Here is a 13,319-nt window from a genome sequence, read left to right as displayed (position 1 = left end):
GCTTTTTTGGGAATGTCACTTGGACGGAATGAACAGGGACAGCACAGGCTGTGTGTGGTGAAACTATAGACTCAGCACACACACACACATACACACACACACATACACACACACACACATACACACACACGTAAAGGGAGAGTCAGCATGTGCACTTTCTTCCATCAGTAAAAACACACCTGTCCCAGCTGTTGTTTTGAACAGAAAGAAGAAGGACAGAGGGGGGGGAAGAATGTGCTTTTCTTTCAGTATTTTCCTGTCATCCAATCACCTTCTCTTTCTCTCTCTGTGTCTCTCTCTGTGTCTCTCTCTGTGTCTCTCTCTCTGTCTCTCTCTCTCTGTGTCTCTGTCTCTCTCTATGTCTCTCTCTGTGTCTCTCTCTCTGTCTTTCTCTCTCCGTCTCTGTCTCTGTCTCTCTCTCTGTCTTTCTCTCTCCATCTCTCTCTGTCTCTCTCTCTGTCTCTCTCTCTGTCTGTCTCTCTGTCTGTCTCTCTCCCCTTCTGTTTTTTATCTGCTTTGTAATCTCAGGTGTACTTTTTCAGGCTAGTGTCTCAAGTGTCTGAACTTAGACACACACACACACACGTTTCATGGGTGTGCGCTCGTGGACTCACACACTTTGACACGTCTGTGGCTACACACACACACACACACCCACACACTGCTGACCTGCCCATCTCCTGTCCTGTCCTCATGCCCATGTACGTGTACCAGGAGGAGTGTGAAGGTGCAGTTGCTGCCTCAGGAATTTATGAGGAACAATGTGCAGAGAGCAGCATGTGGCTTTCTATTCCCAGTTTTGACCAGAGATCCCCCTGCCCGGCGCTCTGTTGACTTTCATCAGCATTCTCCTTCCCAGGTCCCTCGGGTTACACAGCTGAAGGACTGTGTCTCTCTCACTCACACACACACAGTGAAACCCACACACCCAACATACGCATACACTCTCAGCCAGTCAACGTACCAGTGGCCCAGACACACAGAGGAAAGGTCAAGGGGCAGGAGCGGGGACCTCTTGAGCTTCCTGGAGGACCACAGCCAGCTCCTCTTACTGCAGCGCTCACAGACACTTCTCCTCTTACTAGAGCGCTCACAGACACTTCTCCTCTTACTGCAGCGCTCACAGACACTTCTCCTCCTCACCTGCAGCGCTCAGACACTTCTCCTCCTCACCTGCAGCGCTCACAGACACTTCTCCTCTTACTGCAGTGCTCACAGACTCTGAAGTGTGCAGACAGGTAATCGTTAAACTGTCAAAGTCTGGCCCTGAACCCAATCCTGCAACTCACACAATGCTAGCATTGTCTTCGTGTTATTTGCATATTTAAAAAATAACAATGTACAATTGTGGTCAGTCAGTTATTGGTTGTGGTGGTACACATGGTCAGGGTAATAAAGTTGAGGTAAACACATAATAAAAATAAAATCTGTCATCGTCAGAGTACAGTAACAGAACATTGACCCACATAGCCAGCCATCTACAGACTAACAGGTGGTAGGTTTAAAGCAGCTGTAAATGTGTTTATAGATAACCACTAATGTTTTTCCTGTCAGGGTAAGCACCAAGGAGACAGAGTCACAAACACGTACACTATCACCCTACACATACACACACACAAACACACACATGCAGACACACGCACGCAGACACACACACCCTGAGGAGCAGTGGTCCTGTCTAAACACGCTGAATGGCCCCCCTCCAGGGCTGAATTACACGTGCCAGAAATATTACTGTGTGTGTGTGTGTGTGTGTGTCTGCGTGTGAGGTACAGATGTGCTGAGGAAAGACAACAGGAGACTTGCTTTCAGAGGCAAATGGAACATTCTGCATTGTGTGCACATTTACAGGTTTATGTCTCACCACACAACACATGAAGCCGGCAACAAAATCTGTTTTCTGAGGACAGAAATCCACACGACAAACACAGCTTTCATGTGTGTAGCAGTATTACACATTTTCAAAGTAGATCCTTTTTGTTAAATGTTTTATGGTTACAGATTTGAAACAAGATAGAAGAAAACCTCTATTATATCCACGAGCATTTCTTTTAATGTATAGTATGTCCGGTCCTGTATGTTGACAGGCTCACTAGACCCTGGTTGACCCAGGTTGACCCTACTAGGGGCGGTTCTTGGTGATGTACTTGGCCAGTGTGATGAACTCATCCACGTCCAGACGACCATCCTGATTAGAGTCGGCAAAGACCATCAACTCCACCAGCAGCTGATCATTCAGATCCTACAGAGAGGAGAGGAGGAAAAATGTCACCCATTTGCCCTCATATAATCCCCAATAACCAGTGTCATATTACCTGGGTGAACACTGGCATACACTTGATTTACGCCTTAGCTTTCATTTTTATTTCTCACACACACACACACACACACACACACACACACACACACACACACACACACACACACACACACACCTGGATCTCATCGAACTTGCTTGACAGGAGCTCCTGAAGCTGCTCTCTGTAGAGGTACGTTCCATCTGAACTGTAGCTGAGGAACAATGCTCTGAACCGAGGGTCCTGGAGACTGGCTGAGGAGGGAGGGAGGGAGATAATGAAAGAGGGATCAGTGTTTAGTGTTTAGATGGTCAAAATGTTCTGACAAAGACAAGACACAAACTGTTCCTTTCCATGACACTTACAGGTCTCCGTCTGAATCACAGGAAGCAGGCAGAGGAGGGCCAATGCTGCTCCCAGGTGCTGAACATGCATCCTTACACACTTTTTGGCAAGGGATGTTTCTTACTGAATCAGGCCTAAAACAAGTAGATACATTTAAAATGACAATGAAATATAATTAAAGCTGTGTTTTGTTGACTTCACTAAGCTGGGGCTCGGTGTTTTAACATCGACAATGATGACGACAGCAATGCACTGCTGCTCCTGTTTGGCCTGTTCAACCACTTAGCGGAATTTACATAATTACACACACACAGACACACAAAGTAACACACAGACACACACACAGTAACACACACTAACATACACACATACACAGTATGTAAAACGACAATTAAAAGACCACACAATGCGCTCAACAGTTCGATGAACAACAGAAGGAACAGATGTAACACAAGCCTACAATGTATTTGTACAGGACAAGCAGGGCTTGGTTTCTCTTACCTGTATCAGGTGAGGAGAGAGGTGAGGCTCTGTGATCTGAAGTTAAACAAAGTGAAAAGGTGCAGAGGGCCAGTGTGCTATATAACCACCTCCACTTCCTGGAATACTCTTTTGCTCTGGCAACCACAGAACATGTAGTCAAGGCAGGGACAGCGCCCCTCACAGGTTGGGAGGAAACAGGTGTACAGTGGCCAATAACATTATTATTATAACCTGTATAATATTTATATATTATATTACTGTGTAATCCGATTATAAACATACCATCATCAGCTGTACTATTTGTATGAAGAAGCTAGACATACATTTAGTCATTTTAGCGGACGCTCTTATCCAGAGCGACTTACAGTGAGACATTCACCCCCCCCCCACTAAACCTATAACCTCAATAAAACTGTTTTTTTTTTGTTTGTTTTTATTCCCATATGACGCATTACAACCATTCTGCCAGCGCGGCAGTCTGAAACAGGGTGTTGAGATGGTCCAGTGCTGAAGGAGGGGAAGAGATCATTCAGGACTGACAGAGCAGATAGCATGATAATCACAACCAGATAATCACAACCAGATAATCACAACCAGATAATCACAACCAGATAATCACAACCAGAGCTCTGTGAAGCATGATGTAGCCCACCCGGCCTCTTACACACACACACACGCACACACGCAAACATTCAATCAGAAACAATACCTATATCAAAAATACAGTCCAAGCCATTGCTTTCAGTGTTTTTACAATATAGACAATCTTTTGAGTTGAACCTGAAATTAACTTAAAATCCTGATTGTATTTACAAGCACATAGCAAACATAAAACTCAGTCAGGGTTTCCATGAGACAATGGGAGTGGACAATATTTCAACTTCAGTACAATTACTATGACCATGACATCAATCAATGACTTACTCACACACCTGTAGATGAAGCTATGACACTGCCTGAAATCTGTCACATTCACTCTCATTTCACCTCCACATCTATTTATGTCAAACTCCCTCGCTGTGTAAAGGTCTAGAGGAGGTGTTTGAGATATGGACTCCCTCGCTGTGTAAAGGTCTAGAGGAGGTGTTTGAGATATGGACTCCCTCGCTGTGTAAAGGTCTAGAGGAGGTGTTTGAGATATGGATGGGATCATCCCACTTCTGAAACGTTATCAGCACAACAACAGTGCCAGAACAGGCTCTGATTCTAAACTAACCTGCTTAACACTTTCCAGTTCACCTGGATTCAACATTCAGCTATCTAGACAATCATCTCTTTCCACTCGCTGTACATCAACAGCATAGCAACGATTACATACAAAAATGTAACCTGTGATATTAGAAAATCGGAAAGTAAACATTCACTTGAGGTGCTTACGACGGCAGACTGTTCCAGCCAGGACATCACCGTGTGCTGTGGTGCCAACTACTGTCAGCCCACCGTCACAGTCCCTCACACTTCAAATCTCTGGTTCTCTGAAGTCTCTGGTTCTCTGGAGTCTCTGGTTCTCTGGAGTCTCTGGTTGTCATGGGAGCGATGCATGCAGATGGTGGACCAGTTCTAAGGTCTGCAAACATCAGAACCCCTGGATATTCTGGGCGGATTATACCTTTAACTATGGACTGTCTTTTCAGTTCCCGAGACTGGTCGCACGTGATTGGATTGTGACCCTTCTGGGTGCTGGCTCCTCTATGCTACGATTGGCCACAAGATCCTGGAGTTGCAAAGCTCCTCCACCAATGAAACAGAAGGCCGGACACACAGGGGCGGAGCAGTCGACATGCCCCTCCCACAGGATGCGCAGGGAGTGGGCGTCGTAGAACGTGACCCGCCCTTTCTCAAAGTCCAGACACACTCCTAGTCTGGGGGGCAGCGGGGTGGTGGGGGGGCTGGGAGGGTTGCCGTGGTTATTGTGGTGGGAGTTGGCCACTCCATGGGGCAGGAGGATTTTCCCCATCCCCATGGTGATGAAGCAGAAGGGGGGGGAGGAGTCCTGGGCGTCCTCCGCCCCACTGTCATGACCGCTGTCTGGGTCGTACCTGGAGGGAGGGGAGGAGAGGGGAGGGAGTTAGTTACTTCCCGTAAAGACGTGAACTGTTGCTAACACAGGTGTGTGAACAGTAAACAATGTAACTCTCTCACCTGGGGCTGGCCATATCCTGGGGGAGATGGAACCATTCCTGCAGCTTAGCTTCCTGACCCACCCCCACCTGAGAGAGAGAGAGAGAGAGAGAGAGAGAGAGAGAGAGAGAGAGAGAGAGAGAGAGAGAGAGAGAGAGAGAGAGAGAGAGAGAGAGAGAGAGAGAGAGAGAGAGAGAGAGAGAGAGGGGGGGGGGGGGGGGGGGGGGGAGAGAGAGAGAGAGAGATAGGGTGAGTGAGAGAGGGTGAGTGAGAGTGAGAGGGTGAGAGGGTGAGTGAGAGAGGGAAAGAAAGACAAGGGGCAGAGGTAGGAGGACAGGGACTCACACACAACAGTCTCTCACCTTCACCAGGTAGGAGCCTGGCTCCACTGAGCATGCCCAGTAGTGTCTGCCCTGGGAGACCGCCCTGTCGGCCACAAGCAGGTCAGAGGTCAGGTGACAGGAAGTGAGGGCGCGGTCAGCCGCCTGTAAGAGGGACAGCCCAGGAACACTGCGGGCGTACGTCTGTCCTTTACCCAGCGCCAACCTGTCAGCATGCAGGCCCCAGCGGGAGTCCAGAGCAAAACTCAACACTGGGAGAGGGGAGGAAGGGAGAGGACAGGAGAGAAAGGAGAGAGAGAGACACAGGAGAGAAGGGAGAGGGGAGGGAGAGGACAGGAGAGAAAGGAGAGAGAGAGACACAGGAGAGAAGGGAGAGGGGAGGGAGGGAGAGAGGACATGAGAGAGAAGGGAGGGAGGAAGAGGAGAGGGATGAGGGTTTAGTTGGTGGGGATAAAGAGGAGGCTTGGGTACTGTAGCTCCAGATCACACTCCAGGTTACAGAGAGGAGGAGGAAGAGGAGGAGGAAGGGCAGAGACAGAGAGACAGAGGCAGAGAGGCAGAGAGGCAGTGGATCTTTCCTCCAAGAGAGACAGAGGAGGGCGTCTAACACAGATCCAGAGGACTAGCAGAGGAAACACAGCTACACACAAACACAGGAGCAGAGAACCAGATCCAGAGATATCTGAATGACAGACCTGCAGCCTGAAACAGTCAGATCAGTTGATCAACATGGTCAAATGAGACTCAGAAGGACTTCTGAATAATTGATCAACTCATCTCCTTAAGTAAACCATAACCATCCTGTCGCTGGACTAGGCTGTGAGCGGAGGACCATGGAGCAGGATGGGAGAGGGAGAGGGAGGGGGAGAGGGAGAGCAAGCAACAAAGAGACAGATGAAGGAGGGTGGATGTGTGGGACGGAAAGGGGAATGGATGGAGGAGGAATCGATAACTGGAGGAGGGATGGAAGAGAGAGAGAGAGAGAGAGAGAGAGAGAGAGAGAGAGAGAGAGAGAGAGAGAGAGAGAGAGAGAGAGAGAGAGAGAGAGAGAGGCAGGAGAGAACAGAAACACAAAACAATAATGAAATGATGACAAGCTGTGAAGATGAAGAGATGGAGAGAAAAGGAGAGACTGGATTAGTTAGAGAAGCCATGAGAGCGTCACAAACCCAGAGAAGTGAAGGTGTGTTACCTGGTGCAGGTGGTGTGTGGAGGTGTGTTACCTGGTGCAGGTGGTGTGTGGAGGTGTGTTACCTGGTGCAGGTGGTGTGTGGAGGTGTGTTACCTGTGCAGGTGTGTGTGGAGGTGTGTTACCTGGTGCAGGTGGTGTGTGGAGGTGTGTTACCTGGTGCAGGTGTGTGTGGAGGTGTGTTACCTGGTGCAGGTGTGTGTGGAGGTAAACCTCCTCACTGTAGTCTCCAAACCCCGCCTTGTGCAGCCTCTCACCCGCAGCACATACACGCAGTCCATCTCCAGCCTGTCAATCACAGCACTGGTCCCGCCCACCTCATCCAGACGCTGCCACGGCACTGGTGTGTTCGACGGCCTGATCCCCCGACCCCCAGGCCGCCCCGGCCAATCCCATTTGCCTCTGGAACTCACAGAGAAGTGCCAGGCGGGGGCGGAGTCCTGGGGCAGGCGCCAGCAGAGGTAGAGCTGGTCATAGGCCAGAGTCTTCTGAGTGTCAATCACAGGAGCCAATGGGGCTGGAGAGGATGTTTGAGACAAAGAAGAGACAGAAGCTAAGCTTGAGAGTGTTGATGAGAGCACAGGCGAGGAGAGTATAGACCGTGTCTTGGGGAGTTACCCTGTATGTACGCCAGGCCGGTGATGAGCTTGAGCTCTTTGGTGGCGTCCAGATGGAAGTGTCTGAAGGAGGGGTCGGCAGAGAGAGAGAAACACTGCAAGTGCTCTATAGCCTTCCCTAGTCTGGAGAGAGAGAGAGACAGAGACAGAGACAGAGACAGAGACAGAGAGAGAGAGAGAGAGAGAGAGAGAGAGAGAGAGAGAGAGAGAGAGAGAGAGAGAGAGTTAACCTGTGTGCTGTTAGGAGTGTGGTTTACATGTGTAGGGTGGTTTTGTACTTGAAGTGGGTGGTTATTTATGTGTAGTATGGCTGTTTACCCATGGTGGGGGATTGTTTACCCGTGGTGGGTGATTGTTTACCCGTGGTGGGTGATTGTTTACCTGTGGTGGGTAACGCGAGCGGCCTGGACGAAGCAGGGCTGGTCGGTCTCCTTGAGCAGCTCCTGAGTGTAGGCCATCAGGCCAGCGTGTTCCAGCAGGCCCCTCTTCTCCGTCACCTGGGCGGCCAGGACCTCGGCCTTCCTCAGCCTGGACGCCTCCAGGGCCAGAGCCAGGGCCCCCTGCCGCTCAGACACAGCAGAGCCCAACTCCCTCAGAGACTGGGACAGCTGCTCCCGTGCTACAGCACTGTTGAGCTGTAGAGAGACAGAGACAGACAGAGAGACAGAGACAGAGACAGAGACAGACAGAGACAGAGACAGAGACAGAGACAGAGACAGAGAGAGAGAGAGAGAGAGAGAGAGAGAGAGAGAGAGAGAGAGAGAGAGAGAGAGAGAGAGAGAGAGAGAGAGAGAGAGAGAGAGAGAGAACATGATGGGAAGCTGGTACTACCTGTAGAGGTGGTAGTTGACTTGAAGAAAGAAAGAACATGATTAAAGAGAGATCGTTCTTTACCTCCATCTGTGTGATGCCGCTCTCCAACTGGCTGATCTGAGACTGGACTGTCTCCTGATTGGTCAGAATGTAGTTGAGCTCCTTGATGATCTTCTCCTATGTCAGTTGGGACAGAACTATAGGTGACAACACCGTCATCTGAAACAGACCTGTTTCAGACTGTGGAGCTATATCCATGCTCTTATTAGCACCATTCCTACTTTTAGTCTAATCTAGTGTACTTTCACCAACAGAAACGAATGGGACCTAGTTAAATCCAGCCCAGGGGTACTGAAACCAAACACCCTATCTAACCTACTTTAACTGTGTCAGGTTAAAGTTCCACAAGTTCCCTTTGTTGAGGAAACAGCGAACCACATCCTTCTGCTTTGACTGATTTACAGACTGTTGTCCAGCTTAGCTGACTGATGCTAATGGTACCTTGAGCGCCTGGGAGGCCTGTGCTATGGGCGCCATCTTGTGGCCGTGGTGGGAACGACGGAGCTTGCAGAGTTGGCACAGCAGCTTCTGGCAGGAGCGACAGTACCACAGCAAGCGCTCCTGCTCATGGTCAGGACAGGTGAGGACCTGCAGGGAGCAGGGAGGGGTCAGGGGGACAGGCGCAGGGCCAGGGGAAACACATCGCACACACGCAGGTACGTGCAGAACCACACACACGTGCAGAACCACACACACACGCAGAACCACACACGCGTGCAGAACCACACACACATGCAGAACCACACCCGCGTGCAGAACCACACACACGTGCAGAACCACACACACACGCAGAACCACACACACACGCAGAACCACACACGCGTGCAGAACCACACACACATGCAGAACCACACACGCGTGCAGAACCACACACGCGTGCAGAAACACACCTTGGGCCTGAAGTTGTTGGTGGGCAGGATGTGCTCATGCTGGGCCCGGGGCGTTCCCCAGGGGTGGAACAGCTTGAAACACTCGTTGCAGAAGTTGGACCTGCAGTCGGCACAGCCCTTGGTGGCTTCCAGAGGCTGGGGAGGTTTGCAGAAGCCGCACATGATGGCCACACTGCCCAGACTCACTGTGTGCCTGTACCTGACGGGGAGGGGAGGCAGACAGGCAGTCAGACAGGCAGACAGGCAGACAGACAGACAGACAGACAGGCAGACAGGCAGGCAGGCAGGCAGTCAGACAGGCAGAGGGGCAGACAGACAGACAGACAGGCAGGCAGGCAGAGGGGCAGACAGGCAGGCAGGCAGAGGGGCAGACAGACAGGCAGGCAGGCCCACCATTACAGAGTGTATGGTGTAGGAGAGAAACCAGAGATGAAGAAAGGACATCAACTGAGCTCCAATTCAGTCGGTTTTGTCCTGCTTTGCTTTCAGCAGTTGGGAGTTTTTTTGTCGACTTTCTGACCTGGATCCCACAGACGTGTTTCTGCATTGGGAGCGATAAAACATGCCCAGTCACGGTTTACTGACAGGGAGAAACACGGCCTGGGGAGGGAGGGAGAGAGAGAGGGAACAGCTGCACCACTCACAGCTGCACCTCCCTCATCTCCTATCAGAGGGAGGACAGATTAGAACTACAGAAGTAGAGGAAACAGAGATGAAGAAAGGACATCAACTGAGCTCCAATTCAGTCGGTTTTGTCCAGCTTTGCTTTCAGCAGTTGGGAGTTTTTTTGTCGACTTTCTGACCTGGATCCCACAGACGTGTTTCTGCATTGGGAGCGATAAAACATGCCCAGTCACGGTTTACTGACAGGGAGAAACACGGCCTGGGGAGGGAGGGAGAGAGAGAGGGAACAGCTGCACCACTCACAGCTGCACCTCCCTCATCTCCTATCAGAGGGAGGACAGATTAGAACTACAGAAGTAGAGGAAACAGGAGGGGGTTCTGCTTAGGTGATGAGGGTCCGCTTGTCCAGAAACATCGTTTGATGTTCACCATTTTCTTCAGCACTGCAGTCTCTCATACCGGAGCCCACTCCTTTAACAGAACTCAAATAAAACACCATTTTCATTTCCTCCCAAGAATAGATTTTCTGTCTAATTTATTAAGTGGTATTGACTAACCTATCTGTCTCTCTTCAGAGACAGATAGGTTGCAGAATCATTGTTTTCATCAACAGTGTGTAGAGAAGCCCTGCTCTATCGCTACTCAGATACTTTACAGGGCAGGCGTGTGTCAGTGTGCATGTGTATGGGTGTGTCAGTGTGCACGTGTGTGAGTGTGTCAGTGTGCACGTGTGTCAGTGTGTAAGCACTTGCATTTCTGTCTGTGCAGCTACATGCGTGTGCGAAGCCACATGCGTGTGCGGTGTGTGTGTGTACCTCTCCACGATGCGCTCCAGGGTGAGGTTGCGGAGGCAGTCGGTCAGTCCTCGCTCCCCCAGCTCCACGTCTCTGCGACAGGACGGACAGGGGAACCGCATGGGGGGGGTGGCCGGGTCCTTACGGCGTCGCCCAGGGTACGTCCCACACCCTGAGGGAGGGAGGGAGGGCCGTGGGGGGGAACAGACAGAAAGGATCTGGGGTAAGAGGATGACGTACACAAATCTCCGAACGCTGCGTCCTAATAATGATGTCATATGGGGGAGTCAGATGGCTGAGCGGTTAGGGGATCGGGCTATTAATCAGAAGGTTGCTGATTCTATTCCCGGTTCGAATGAGTTGTGTCCTTGGGCAAGGCATTTCACCCTACTTTCCTCGGGGGAATGTCCCTGTACTTACTGTAAGTCACTCTGGATAAGAGCATCTGCTAAATGTAAATATGCTGATGTCATATCTGTCATCCTGAAACAAACTGATCCGGATGGTTCCTGCTCAGCATTCTGCACATTTGGATGCTGCGACGTCAGTCTGTCACCATCACGGCTACGCTCTCACACGCCACACAGCAAGCAACTGGTCCCTGGCTCTGACGCTGTCCCCAACTCCACCCACCTGCTCGGAGGACGCGCTCCAGGCGGTCGGGGGTCCTGGGCGCAGGTCTGCGTGTCTGGCGGGGGGAGCGTGTGTTGGGGGTGGAGGCTGGGGAGTTGGGCTCTGGGGGCAGGTCGGGGGGAGGGTAGCCTCTCTGGACCAGCACCTCCGCGGCACACAGCAGACACACACTGTGCTGGCACGGCAGGATGATGGGCTGCTTCACCATCTCATCACACACCGGGCAGCGCAGCTCACGCTCCATACTCTTCATGTTAGACTGGGACGAGAGAGAGAGAGACATGTATAAGTTGTTCTCCAGAGAGAGCGAGAAAGCGAGAGAGAGAGGTTCCTGGTTAAGAATTGATGTTGGGCACGGACAGGGCAGCAGAGATGGGTTAGTGTGTATTAATAGCATGTTGCTGACTAGGAGCTACAGCTAGTCTCCTACATGAATCACAAACCCACAAAGTTCTCCTGCTGTGGCCACAGTCTCGTGCTTCATGATGTCATTTTTACACGATATCCATGCCCTGCTCAGTAGGTACAACACTCATGACACCTGTCGATGTTGTGGAGGTCATCCTGTCCCTTAACCATAACCCATATCACAAAGATGGTGTGGGTCTGAGACAGAAATCCACAGTTTTCATTGGTTTCAGACAACATTATGCAAACACAAAGTATTGCAACTACACATGGCTTTTTATTAATATCTTATTTTCACGTTTCTTTTGTTCCGTTCACTTTAAATGTCACCTATTCACGTTTCTTTTGTTCCGTTCACTTTAAATGTCACCTATTCGTTACTACGCCTACCGCGCAAGAACTGGAGACCGTGGTCCAATACCGCTACATCCCGTTTCTATGACAACGAGCATCAACGTCTGATCATGCGTCGCGTGGTGCCAAGTTAGCGTGATGCTATTTTTTATGTGCTAGCCTATATTTGAGTGTAATTAAACACAGGGCTGTCATTTAAGCTAAGGTATGTCTCACATGGTATCAACGGCTATACGGACTATTCAGGAAACATGATGTTTAAACGAGTCGCCAAGGCCAAAGGCCTTCACGACTCTTTTATCCCACGCTGGAAAAACAATGGTGTCATTATGGGCTTCAAGCCAAAGTGAACACTCACGAGACACGCAGATTTTAAATTAAATGGCCACATGACTGAATTAGGAAGGAGGTTAGGTAGCCTGGGCTACCACAAAATAGACTGTAGGCGCTGGCACAGTATCATGTGGGTCAAGATTTTCGACATGGGCTACACAGCCACATAGCCTATATTAAGGCAAATTATACGATTGTCCCATCGCATTATTTGAACACTTAAAGCCTGTAGTTAAATGCTCAGTTTTAGGATTGATACTCACACTGATGCGGACCAGCGCGTCCATAATCGACGTGAAGGTTTGCAATTCCGCTTCTGCCATTCTGCTGATGTTGATCTACAGTTTACAGACAATACCTCGGCGAGGATGGTTTGAAATAAACACCTGGGTGTAAAGGATTAGGATGGAAAAAAGACGTAGGGGAAATGTAGACTAGATAACTGACTGGTCCATTCTAGACCAGGTTTGAAAGGCAAATGTAGTTGACCGAATTTCAATGTTGCGCATCTCCATCCGCTCATACACAAGACTACAGGGGTTCGCCACGGTCGGATGTTCAGTGTATCTACTGAGGGGGAGCATGCGTGGTGGTTTTCTGCGATGGGTAGAACTCAGCGCCTGGAACTGGATTGTTTGTAGTTTTGAGGTTTCAAGCACCGCAGCTGTGCAGCCATATTGGTTTTGTTTGCTTTATTATTATTTTATTTCAGACAATTTTTCTTCACACCGAATCAGCTCATGAACGCTAAAACCCTCTCACCAAACAACGACAACAAAAATACTGAGTTAAAATAATCACACATAGTGGCGCTATGGCATCCAGGTCAAGTTAACATCTTATCAGTTGTATTATCATCAAACATGAAGCTCTCTAGCAAGTTTGGTAAATAACACACACGTGAGTGATTTTTATATATTTTTTATCATAACGTTTTTATTTGTATGTATTTGACCACACATAAATATTCTGAACATTATTGGCTTATTCAATCAACAGCCAGTCTGCTTATTAGAC

At 49.7% G+C, this 13,319-nt stretch overlaps 2 protein-coding genes across 3 annotated transcripts; both read right to left on the bottom strand.

Moving 5' to 3' along the window:
• Positions 1 to 1,806: 1,806 nt before the first annotated feature.
• LOC134023999 (uncharacterized) lies at positions 1,807 to 3,274 on the bottom strand. 2 transcript variants are annotated; one of them, XM_062466369.1, is made up of 5 exons: positions 3,144 to 3,274; positions 2,663 to 2,776; positions 2,436 to 2,551; positions 2,109 to 2,242; positions 1,807 to 2,073 (listed from the first exon to the last, which is right to left on the bottom strand). In XM_062466369.1, exons 2-4 carry the CDS (start codon positions 2,730 to 2,732, stop codon positions 2,123 to 2,125), a joined length of 306 nt encoding a protein of 101 aa, XP_062322353.1. In that variant the 5' UTR covers positions 2,733 to 2,776; positions 3,144 to 3,274; the 3' UTR covers positions 1,807 to 2,073; positions 2,109 to 2,122. The 2 variants fall into 2 exon arrangements, with proteins under 2 accessions (XP_062322353.1, XP_062322352.1); XM_062466368.1 differs by having other exon boundaries at positions 1,807 to 2,242.
• A 1,321-nt stretch (positions 3,275 to 4,595) lies between these two features.
• On the bottom strand, positions 4,596 to 12,957 carry trim46a (tripartite motif containing 46a). The gene is given in 13 exon segments (XM_062466000.1): positions 4,596 to 5,164; positions 5,268 to 5,335; positions 5,609 to 5,853; positions 6,977 to 7,021; positions 7,024 to 7,293; positions 7,395 to 7,516; positions 7,775 to 8,028; positions 8,288 to 8,383; positions 8,708 to 8,854; positions 9,157 to 9,355; positions 10,596 to 10,746; positions 11,208 to 11,466; positions 12,566 to 12,957. Coding segments are annotated over 13 exon segments (2,325 nt in total). The 5' UTR covers positions 12,626 to 12,957; the 3' UTR covers positions 4,596 to 4,755.
• Positions 12,958 to 13,319: the final 362 nt, after the last annotated feature.

Source organism: Osmerus eperlanus, chromosome 7 (assembly GCF_963692335.1).
Source record: "Osmerus eperlanus chromosome 7, fOsmEpe2.1, whole genome shotgun sequence".
NCBI lineage: Eukaryota > Metazoa > Chordata > Actinopteri > Osmeriformes > Osmeridae > Osmerus > Osmerus eperlanus.
This window is presented reverse-complemented; position numbering and strand designations above follow the sequence as displayed.

Bases quoted from the DNA above. Each gene is read 5' to 3' on its own strand.
- LOC134023999 (XM_062466368.1), bottom strand. From the start codon at position 2,732: ATGCATGTTCAGCACCTGGGAGCAGCATTGGCCCTCCTCTGCCTGCTT. The intron at 2,552-2,662 runs GTAAGTGTCATG...CTCCCTCCTCAG, and splicing joins TGTGATTCAGACGGAGACCT to CCAGTCTCCAGGACCCTCGG. The intron at 2,243-2,435 runs GTGTGTGTGTGT...TCCTCTCTGTAG, and splicing joins GCAAGTTCGATGAGATCCAG to GATCTGAATGATCAGCTGCT.